The sequence below is a fragment of the Marmota flaviventris genome, chromosome 6 (genome assembly GCF_047511675.1).
Source record: "Marmota flaviventris isolate mMarFla1 chromosome 6, mMarFla1.hap1, whole genome shotgun sequence".
In the NCBI taxonomy this organism is placed as follows: Eukaryota; Metazoa; Chordata; class Mammalia; order Rodentia; family Sciuridae; genus Marmota; species Marmota flaviventris.
The window spans coordinates 93564110-93576423 of record NC_092503.1 but is presented as its reverse complement, the minus strand read 5'-3'; the positions used below and the strand labels follow the sequence as shown (position 1 = coordinate 93576423).

Below are 12314 nucleotides of genomic sequence, written 5' to 3'. Positions count from 1 at the left end.
AATTTTATTTCTCATATGTGCTAAATTTCAGCAGATACAATTTCAACCATAGGAACATCAAGAGTGTTTATTACTGTGTCAGTTCTAAATAGGATTAATTATATGTATCCCCAGAAAATTAGAACAAAAGTGACTATTAAATACTGTCACAAAAGCCTCTGTCATCTATGCAAATACTTCCTTGCCTACAAGAAGAGGGTGCCGAGTTGAATTGCTTTTTCTGTAGAAAAGCAAGCTGGGCAGTTATCATAGGAAGTGTTTTTTTTTTTTTTTTTAGTTTGGACATCTCCTTTGACATGCAATAGTTTTCTCAGGAAGAAATACTCTGTCTCCATATATGTTGCTTTATAAAATGCAAGTATTATAATGAGAAGTTCAAAAACCTTAGGATATAAACATATAATACAAAATAGAGTTTAAAAAAGTGTGATTGGTTTAAGAAGATATAATTCATATCTGAACAGTTTTGGTACAAATTAAACAATCAAGCATGTAAAATGCAGAAACAATTACAGAGATGTTTGGTGTCTGTCAGAAAACAACCAATGAGAATCTACTTACTGAACAAAACAATGCAATTAATTCCATTCCATTTTCTCATACTTTTATTATAAGAAAGCTGCATAAATATAATAATGATTTCAACATAAACCTAATGATTCATTTTTTAAAAAACTAGGGATCTCATATTTGAACATAGATATGTATACATGTACTTCATGCAATATATATATATATATATATATATATATATATATATATATATATATATAAATAATTTTTAAATTTGATTTCCTGTAACTATCATGATGCAATGATTTGGCATGATTTTCTACATAACTATATTTCTCAATATTCTTGTAAAAGCACCATTATTTTCATCTAATGTGAATAAAATAGGCAAACACTTTCTGAAATTTTCTTGATCATTATAACCTTATATTCAAAAACAATGTTTTCAGATTATAAAATGTATATAAACAACATCATTTTTAGAAAATAAATATTAAAGGCAATGAAAATGTTTTGAAGAATCTAAGATATAGATATATGCAGTGTGCATGTACTCACAAATATGTTGCATACATGGTTTACCATTTTTATTGATTAATATAAAGGAAGCAATTTTATACATCAAAATTTATTTAATACAGTCATCATTTTAGAATGGAGCTTTTTCTAAGTAATTATTCTTTTAACAACATAACATTTTGGGGAATATCAATAATAATTTTCTAGGATTAAAATCATGATATTTTAAAACTTGAAATCCCTGTTATTGCACAATCCTTCAGAAAGATGTACCAGTTTACTTTTCCACAGAGTGAAGTGCCTTCCCATATCTTTACCAATTCATAATATTATAATAAGAAAAAAAATGCAAGTGATGGGTTAAATCTATTTAATCTTAAATGTGATATTTTGAATTGATTTTTATGATTGTTAATAAACTTTTACTGTTTATAATTCATTTGTAAATTGTTTTATTGTTCAAGATGTCATTTTTTCTTTGAATTGAAAGAGTACTTAGTAATCATATTTATACCTTAGGAAGCAAAATATCAATATATTTCTTCCTGTAGCTAAAGAGCTAAGTGTAAAAATATATACACTTAGCTCTTTAGCTACAGGAATATATATATACATATATATATATATATATATATATATATATATATATATATATATATATGTATATATATATATATATATGTATGTGTGTGTGTATATATATATATATATATATATATATATATTTAGCTCTTTAGCTACATTCATAATCATTATTTTACTTAGAAAGGTAATCATTTCAATTTTTCTGCCACAAAATGTACATGCCATCAACATTTCATTTCTGATATTTCGCTTGTTTTTAGGCTTAAACATTTTGATTTAGAGATCAGAAAACTTATTTTTTTTTCTTGAAGATATTTTAATGTTTATTCTACAATTTTTTCTGGCTAATTTTGATAGAATTTATTCTGGTGTAATGTGCAGAGGAAACATTTTCAATATAATAGTTCATCAACATGATTTAGTTAATATCAAAATCTTTTTCTATGAACTCAAAATATCTTTCTTTTGGTAATTTTGTATATAATATGCATATACGGACTACCTATTTATATATTTAAATCTGGATTTACACAACAATAGAATAATTTAATTACAATTTATATTAGTATATTATATAAACACATAACTTCTCACATTTCCCTTCCTATTCAACATTTCCTTGTTTATATTCTTGCACTTTAAAATAAATTGATTGTGCCAGGCCCTGTGGTGCACACCTGTAATCCAGGGGCTCAGAGGCTGACGCAGGAGGATCACAAATTCAAAGCCAGCCTTGGCAATGGCAAGGTGCTAAGAAACTCAGTGAGACCCTGTTTCTAAAAAAGATACAAAATAGACCTGGGGATGTGGCTCAGTGGTAGAGTGCTCTTGAGTTCAATCCCTGGTAGCCCCCTCCCTCTCCCCAAAAAAGAAATGAATTGATTGGGCTGTGGTGTGAATTCTGCTGTGATGTTAAGGCAATCACATAGCACACAAGAGGCTCTGGGTTTGATCTCTAGCACCAACAAATAAATAAATAGATAAATAGATAGATAGATAGATAGATTAGATAGATAGATAGATAGTTCTAAGTATTGTTCTATTTGAACTTTTTTTTACAATATGTTCACATTAATTTAGTGTTCTATATATTAAGGGGATGCAAAATAAGAAATCATATCTCCATTTTGGTATTTTTGTGATCTTCAGAGAATTTTACCTTTTAAAAACATTTTTTTCTGTATAGTTGTAAGAAGCCATAGTTTGAGTTTTGGTTTACTTAACACCATGATTTAAATATTTGTGCCCCCTCAAAAATTCATTTTGGAACTTAATTCCCAGTGCAAGAGTATTAGACTTGCAGGAGGGTATTAGAACGTAAGGGCCACACTGAATCAGATAGGAATAAGCTTGACTATGTGAGTTCTGTCCCTCCTACTCTTCCTAAACATGAGGACATCTAGAAGGTGCATCTATAAGGACTGGGTCTTTAGACACAGAATCTCTGGTAGGTTGATCTTAGACTCTTGACCTCCAGTAGTGACAAATTTCTATTCTTTGTAAATTACCTGTTATGTGATATAGCAGTAAAAATGAACTAAGACACTTAATGCAATTCTCCTTATTAAGGAATATAAATGTAGGGCTGCGATTGTGGCTCAATGGTAGCGCACTTGCCTAGCAGGCATGAGGCACTGGGTTCGATTCTCAGCACCACATATAAATAAATAAATAAAGGTCCAACAACAACTAATAAAATTATTTAAAAAATAAATATAAATGTAATGTAAAAATATGTAAAGATAAGGCATTTTGACTTGCTGATGTGTTTAATGAAATTACTTTTTTCAGCATTGAGAATGACTGCAAGGAGAATCCTTGCAGATTGTTGAAGAAAATATGTGTACTACAACCATTGTGAAAAGCAGTTTGAAATTTCCTCAGAAAATAAAAGAAATAGAACTAATATATGTTACAGGAATTGCATTATGTATAAACTCGAGGAAAATGAAATCAGAATGTCAAAGGGGCATCTGATTTCCTATGTTAGTTGCCATGCTATACATACAGCTAGAAATGAAAACAACCTAAGTGTCTCACAGCTGATGACTGGATAAACAAAAAAAGGCACATATACACAATGGAATGATTCTATCATGAAAATGGTGACATTCTGTTGTTTGTAACAACATGGATGAAACTGTTGGTCATTATCTTAAGTGAACAGCAAGGCACAGAAAGATAAATATCATATGATCATGTTTATATGTGTGTAATCTAAAAAAAAAAGGGTCTCATAGAAGCTGAGGATGAGAGGCCATGAGGAAGTTGATAGATGGATACTAGATAGGAGTCCTGGCACAGTATTGCACAATAGGGTCAATACTGATGATGATAGTGGGCTACATTGTTTTAATCTAGAAGAAAGGATTTTGAGGCAATACATATGTTTACTATGATTTGAACAATACACAATATAAATGTGTTTTGAAACAGCATATGGTTCCCATTAATATATACAAAATTTTAGATATCAGTTAAACTTTAAAAAGTATTTAAAGAATGACATTGCATGTTGTGAGCTATTTGTACTTTGACATGTTGGAAGAAAATTAATAAATGTCCAAGAGATTAGGAAGTGATACACATCCCTTCAGAAAAAAAAAATGGAAAAACACTCTTAGCAAACTGTAAATTGACTGTCAAAATTTGTATCAAATTATGTGATAACTTACAATATTAAAAAATCTTATTTTGTCTTATTTTGGGGATAAAACAACATTGTGTCATTTGCTAGACTTTTATGAAATTGTTTTTTAAATTCAAAATCTTAAACAACTAAGAATGGAATAAATAGGACTCATAGAAAATATTTGTTTTTGTGCCACATTTGGTCTCCATTGCTAATGGAGAATATTTGGATGAGGAAGCTCTGGTTGCTCTCTCCTATTTTCCTCCCAAATTTCTGATTAAAAAAAAAAAAAAAAAAAAAAAAAAAAACTAGAGTCATGTTGCTACAGGAAAATAATGTTGAACTGCTAGAACCTGTCCCTTTCCTTTTAAACTTCATTTGTGTCATTCATTAAACTAACTCATACTGACTGGTCCCCATTACAAGACAGTTGAGAAAGACAACTTAGAATCAATTTAATAGAGCTGTCACTATGTTACAGAGAAAGCAATCATACATTTCAAAGGGTACACAAACTCAAAGAAACATGTTGACAAAATTACCTCCACATTCCTCCCTTTGCTAATCTCAAGAGGTTGTTTGGAGTGACATTTTTTTTCCCTCCCTGAATAGCCCAACACAAAGTGGGGGATCCACCATAGCAAGGGAGCCCAGAATGATGGGATTGTTACTTCAAACATTTTTCTAATATGAATATAGCATATAGCAAGGAAATTGCAGCACTCATCTCTCACTTTAACAACATTCACTTATCTCCCTTCATCAATTGCACATGTTTTATATTTTGGCAGTGTCATGGAAACTCTGCAAGATTTTAGCACTATGGCCCATTCTACTATATCCTATTTCATCTTTTTCCACATAAAAGATACCATACTTTAAAAAAAATCATTTCCAGCTATATGTTTTAATGACTTAACTATTAATCTTTTCATGCAACTGTACAATTAAGTATAGATTGTGATGCTATTTTGAGTAAGATATTAGGAATACAACAAGAAAGAACAATTCAGAAATCTTTTTTTTACCATAAGATCAGTTTTTTTTTTTTTTAACACAGTGCTGGTTTCAATTTTATGCTTGAGAGGATCACATCTCACGCAGTTTACAAAAATGAGGCAATAATTAAATTTATATTTTCAAAGTTAATTAGGAATACATATTTCAATAAGAATCTATAATTTTCATATTTTAGCTTCACTTTAAAATTAATGATTTGTAGTGACTCTAATAGATTAGTTTATAGTTTCAAATCTACTGTACATCTTTTAAGTCATCATAGTGGAAATAATAACAAATGATGTTTTCTTACTAATATGACTAGTGATGTATTTAAAGTTTGAAAAATTGATCTTTTCACTGTTATAGAAACCACACAAGAAAATGTAATAGAAATAACTTTAAGAGAAACTGATATTGAATATACAGCTCAGTGGGAAAATATATATATTTTTAGGGAATTTACTAAGTTTTAATTTAGCACATGTGACTAACCATTGTCTATTGTTGAGAAGTTTCCCAGTTAGACCAAACACACTGTCTTTTCTTAATGAATATGTGATAAAGAATAAATACATTGCTTACATATGTAAAGTATATTTCTATATTGTTCATGTTTACAAAAAATAATGTACAAATATAGTCATTGCATAAGTTTTAAAAAATATTTCAAACTTATGTTTACTTTTAAATTTGCTGTCTTCAATTTTATTACAAACTTCTGAAAGGCAATTATGTACTTGACCTTCCATACAACTGGCTAGTTCTGCAATCTCAGATTTAACTTGAGCATTGACTGATTTTGGTATTGTCAGGGGTTTGGAAACAATCCCCATCACATATCAAGATATCTCGAGATATTTATAGAGTTGAATTATAGTGTTAAATGCTCAAAAGTTCTTTTATTTATTTTATTTTATTTTATTTTATTTTATTGTACTGTGGATTGAATCCAGGGAAGCTATCCACGGAGCTATATTCCCAGCTCTATTTATTTTCTTTTATTTTGAGACAGGGTCTCATTAAGTTACTTAGGGATTTTCTAAGTTGCTGAGGCTGACCTCAAACTTGGGATTCTCCTGCCTCAGCCTCCCATGTCGCTGTAATTATAGGCATGTGCCTCTCTACATGGCCTCAATTTTTTTTTCATCAAGAATGTATTACCATACTTAGGGTTAACTATGAAATTAACATTAAAACAAAATATTTCTAGACACTTATATGTACTAAAAATAAAGTACAGAACTGATGTAGAACACATGAGGCTGGATACCTGAGGAATTTTCAGGAAGCAGGCTTATTTAAACTGCAGCCATTCAGAGGGGCTTACTAATGCTTAACAATCTCTGGACCCTGAGTCTGGACATTCTTTTAGATTTAGTGGTTAGATTAGTGGTTATATGACAGTGGGAACATGACCATTATTCTTTGTTCCATATTCTTAGGCTCCACAAAGGTTTCACACTTTTTGTCTGCAAACCTGGCATTTACAAGAAAAAGGAAGTGTCAAACCGCATTGAGCTCTCTGCAAAACGGTGAAATACTGATGATATACTTTGTAAAAATCATTTTGATAAGAAGAAAAGCTTAATTATGGTGATGGGGTCTTTTGCGTGGGGGTACCAGTCTGTTTCAGCACCAATACCATAATATTTTAGAAATATTTCTCATTTTATTTATGTATAAAGTAAATTGCAAAAAAGAGATTATGAAAAGGAATGCTATAGAATTATCTCTATACACTGACTTGGTTAGAAAAAATATCAAAAGATAATCCAGGAATACATATAAAGGAAAATACACATACTTAGGTAGTTTTTTTTTTCCTAGCCATTACTTTGATTAAATATTAATCCCATGAAGATGTTTAGAATAGAGTTTGGCAAATGCTTTCTGTAAATTGCCAGACAATAAATATTTTAGGCTTCTCAGGCTACATAGTCTTCATACCTACTCACTTCTGCCATTAAGTAGAAAAGCAGCTTTACAAAATACATAAGCAAATGGGCATGGTTGTGTTAATTCATCTTTATTTATAGAAACAGTTCCTTGGCAAGATTTGGTCCAAAGGCCTTTAGTTTGCCAACCCAGATTTAGAGATATTCAGAGATTTTGAAGGAGATTTAGCTGTCCCACCAGAAGTAGTAGTGACAATGTCCAGTTTTACCTGATATTTGTATAACTGATGAGGAATCTATACAAAAGATCACCTATGATACAGGTTAGTACTACAAAAATATCTGCACCTAAGTTTTTAAAAATAACTTTTAAAGAAGAAAATAACAGTAATCAAGATAGTTTGATACTGGGTAAAATAAAGAAATAGATTAATAGAAAATAATAAATATCCTAGAAATTGATCCACATTTGATCCACATATGTATCATCAAATGAATTATATCCAAGTGTTAATTACATCCAAGTGTTAATGTGATTCTATGGATAAAGAATAGATGGCCTTCTAAGCACATGGCTCGGGTACTATTGTATAACCAAGCCTTACTATTTCCCTTTCAAAGTTGCTAGTTAAATTTATGGTTGAGTCTGGAAATAAGACTGCATGATATTTGTCAGCTAAGAAGCTAGGAATAATTTATTTGCTAAACAAGTAAGATAGTTATGGTATTTATGTTAGTATAGATTAGGAAAAAACTGAAATACTCACTGTGAGGAATATTTTATGAAGTTTGCTTAAAATTAATTAAGGATTGCCTAGAAGAATTAAGGGCCCAGTTGAGGAAAAACATATGAAATTTAGTAGAATAATCCATTTTCACGAGTGCTGAGAAAATAGACTGGGAATTAACAAATATTAGTTCAGGGTATTAACATTTGTTCCTCTAGATCTTCTTTCTGCCTTTGTCCATGATATCCTCTAAACAATGGAGATCAACTTAGATACCTGACCTTACCCTCCAGCAACTGAATGGATTTGGTCGATATGAAACACCATGAACAAACTAAATGAAACAGGAGAATCAAGTTGCTTATGTATCTCTGTCTCCTGCCTATTTAATTCACCTTTGACGGACTGTGTCCCATATTTTATGTTTTTTTATTTTTTTTTTCAGGTTCTATGTCCTGCTCTTTTCTCTGTCCCTTCAGGCTCAGTGTTGATAATGGTGATCTGCCATTTTAATCCCTTCAGATCCATACTATCCCTCCCTGTTTTTTTTTTTTTGTTGTTGTTGTTTTTTTTTAATTCTAACTATATATTTGTAAATAATCCCTCTGTTAATCTTTTCCCCAAAATCCAATTGGAATGGTTTATCAATTCCCTGATGTGACCCCGATAAGCCAGTGGATGAACATATTGAAGAAGGCCAGAAAACTACTTGTAATTTATTGATTATTGTGTCTAAATTGATTATGAAGGAGTCAAACTGGAAGAAGACCAGGAGATTTGAATGAGGTCAAAACTATCAATCCTTACAAGTAGAGGGAAGTGATGAAAAGTGGCAAGGTTATGTTCATAAGGAAAACTTAGTGTTTTATTTCTTTGTAGTTAATTTGTGTTGTGATTATTCCCCAGGGGTAACTATGGGGTGAATTGTTTGAGAGGAGAAATTTTAACTCAGCTGCATTTACTAAGAATCTTACCTGTGATAAACAACATGTTAGGTATTCTAGGTGAGCCAAAATAGTTAAGCCACAAGCTATTGTCTTATAACAGGGAGAATACTACATTTAAATTTGTAATTAAATTTATGAAATTATTTTTTTAAACTTTATAAAAATATCCTGATATTGAACCCATCAATGATTTGATCTTTCACATTACTAAGTTGCTAGCTCTAAATTACACACCTGAAGTGTTTTAAGTACCATAAGTTTCTTCTAAAGCAGAAATGTACTACCACCACCCCACATACATATATGTGATGATCATTATTATCCAAAGTACATGTACGAGGACACGAATTGGTGTGAGTATACTATGTATACAACCAGAGATATGAAAAATTGAGCTCTGTATATGTAATAATAGTTGTAATGCATTCTGCTGTTATATGTAAATAAAAAAGGAAAATATAAATTTCTTACTTATTATTCTTATTTTTTAACTTTGCTGCCACAATTTAACACTTAAAATTCTAAAAGACAGAATTTCTTTAAATTATTAATTCCATTTTTCTAATAATTAAAGTTTTTTAAACATTTTTCTTTAGCAACCTTTACCAATTTGTCAGTGATTACAAAGGGAGAGGACATTAGTGATTTCAAAAGTGCTTGAAAGTGAGAAATTTACCTAAGAAAATGGACTTGTTAATTATTCAAAAATTTGAATTCAAATTCACATGAGATATTATCTCCTTCAATTTTTGTATAATGTTCTTGTTTAATAAAGGGTATTAATTTAACATATGTACAGACTAATATACAATGAAAGACTAATAGCTTTAAAATTTAATATGGTCACTCAATGAAGTTCCCTTGTTGTTTTTTTTTTTTTTTTTTTAGTTTTCTCATTAAAAGTAACCAGTCCCAAGGATAATGTTAGAAAAGTATGTTATATTGTGTTCCATCTATAAAGAAGCTATTTCAAGAAATGAGAATAATAAAAGTTATTCCAAAACTTTGAAAGCTGTGTTGTAATGAATTGAACTAGTTCACTTTCTGATTGCTTGCCAGCAGTCTAGCCATCTCCCACAAACTCCTGTATTGATCTGGTAGCCTTTGTGGCAGTGCATAAAGAATAACCATCTGTGTTGGGTACAGCAGCAGGTGCCATCTCCATTGAACTGGCTGCTGCCCTGATCACAATGAAGCTGTTTAGAGCACCTGGTGACCATGACATGCTTTCTTTTCTCTAGAAAAGAAACTAATTTTTAAGTTTACTGAACAGAAACTGAGAAACTCACCAGAAATCATCAGTTGTTGAGTCGCTGGGAAGGACTCCAGTGATGATGAAGTAAGTGATCTAGTGATGGAAAGAATCTGACCTGCAGCAGGAGGTTCTTGGTCATGCACACTAGGATGAAGTTCCCATTTTGACCATTCTGAAGAAGTCCTGATCTCTTCCTTTAAATCAGGTGTTAAGGTCAGGTAATCCACATAATATGGCCAATCTGGTCTAATTAGAGACATGGGTAAAGAGGTCTGTATTGGAAGAGGTTGAGTTGCTGTCACCATATAAAACCCAACACTAGGAGTTACTTCTGCAAAGTAAGATAGTGAGTTTGCATATAGTGGTTGATTGTTTTTGAGGTCATTTGAATGTGTGATTTCTGAATACATCTTGAAAGTTACATCTGAATATCGTTGTAAGTTTAATTCAAAATCTAGAGAGGTAACACTTGTGTGAAGTTTGAACAGTTGATGAGACACTTTACCCTCTTTCATGTCCAATAAATTGTCTTGATTTAGTGCCTCGGTGGGACTCATAGTTACACTGTATTTTCCTAATCTTGATAGTTTAAGAATGTCTTCTGATACTGACAGATCATCAGTAGTCAGTTTTGAAGTCAAATCAGAATACATCAAGTCTGAAGACATAGTTTGGGAAGATACAATGGATAAACAAGTCTCATTTGAACATAAATTAACATCTAAATTACTTGATAGGGTAATGGATTCTTCCAAGGATGAAAATAAAATTGTTCTTTTTGCACTCTTTTTAGATGGAAACAAAGATGACAGTTCTGTGAATGCCACTGATGGTATTATTTCAGTATGAGGAGAAAACGAATGCCCAGAAGTGATAGTTTGAGTTCCCATTAGTGCATACCAGCTGGCTAATATCGCTGAGTTCATCCAGAATGTCTCATAAAAGTGGGACTGTTTACTATGCAAAACCTGATCTGAGAATTCATGAGAGGATTTTATTTCAGTCATAGAACATGTTGCACATGTTTGGCTTAATTCACTTAAAGAATCAGCAGCCTGTGATTTGATGTTTGTGAGTCTCTGGTTGCTAGATTTTTCAGTAATAACCCGATATTCACTGGGAATGGGAGTTTGCGTACTAAATTGGCAGAGAGTTGATGAGTTTAAGATGGCTACCTGTTTAGATATAATTATCTTAGCAGGAAAAATGGGAGACATTGAGGGACTCAGCAATCTCCAGTGCTTTCTTCTTGAAATTAAGGAAACAGCTGAATATTCTTCAATATCCTCTTGAGCCCTCCTAGAGACAATTGGAGGTGCACTTGTGGAAGCAGTTGTGAGCAGGAATCCATGGGAAAGTAATGAGTGCCTGTTTAACTTAATATCAGCTCCTGGAATGCTACTAATTACTGAACTCATTGTGGCAGCAGAAAAGGCAACAGTGTGATAGTCCTCAAATAATGAAGATGATGTGGGAAAAATAAAATCTGTCATTAAGGAAGAGATGATAAATGGGGTCCTTGCTCCCTGATGAGAAAAAAAGAATGCTTGTGTAGCTGCTGAAGTTTGAATAGGCATATGTGATGCAGATGTTTTGCCCCGGACAATTTGTGCTGGATCATGAACACCAAAATTCAGAAACTGAGAAGAGGAAACATCTGTGGAAGAAAGAAGACTCTGTTTTGCTGAAAGCTCTCTAGTGGAAATCAGTTCTTTGAGTAAGTAGCTTTCAAAAGCTATGCCAATACTTAATGCTGCCAAACCAGTGGTTGTAGGAACATCATGCTTGAAAATATCTCTGTGTTTTGGAGCTTTAGAAAGGAAAAGGCAAAAAAGAAATCAGAAAAGTGAGTTAAAATTGAATAACTTTGGCCTCAGGCTGAATCTTTAGCAAATTGCACTGCCACCTCACACCTATTATATGCAGACAGATTTGGCTCTGTAAATCACATTTCTAATAAAAGTGTATGAAGAAGTTTAGTGACTTCACAAACTGCATAAATGTAAAGTCTGTTATTATTTACATTCCATGGGAAGGTCTAAATAGAACAATGGTGTTACATGAAATTGCCATTTTCAACCAATTGACTCCTTTAAATTATTAAACTAAAAACTAAAATTCTTTATCATGGATAGAACTGATGAATATTTGAACTATTTTGTTAGAAATATTCAAAATTTTGTTTTAATTTCTAAATAGTAATTTTTTTTTTTTTTACATTTGATAACACTCTATTTT

The 12314-nt window shown here is 31.5% G+C and overlaps 1 protein-coding gene across 1 annotated transcript in view; it reads right to left on the bottom strand.

Moving 5' to 3' along the window:
• The window catches only part of Eys (eyes shut homolog), a 1581889-nt gene that overhangs the window by 777487 nt on the left and 792088 nt on the right, over positions 1-12314 (bottom strand). The window contains 1 exon segment of the mRNA XM_071613805.1: positions 10111-11886. Coding sequence (XP_071469906.1) covers positions 10111-11886 — 1776 coding nt within the window.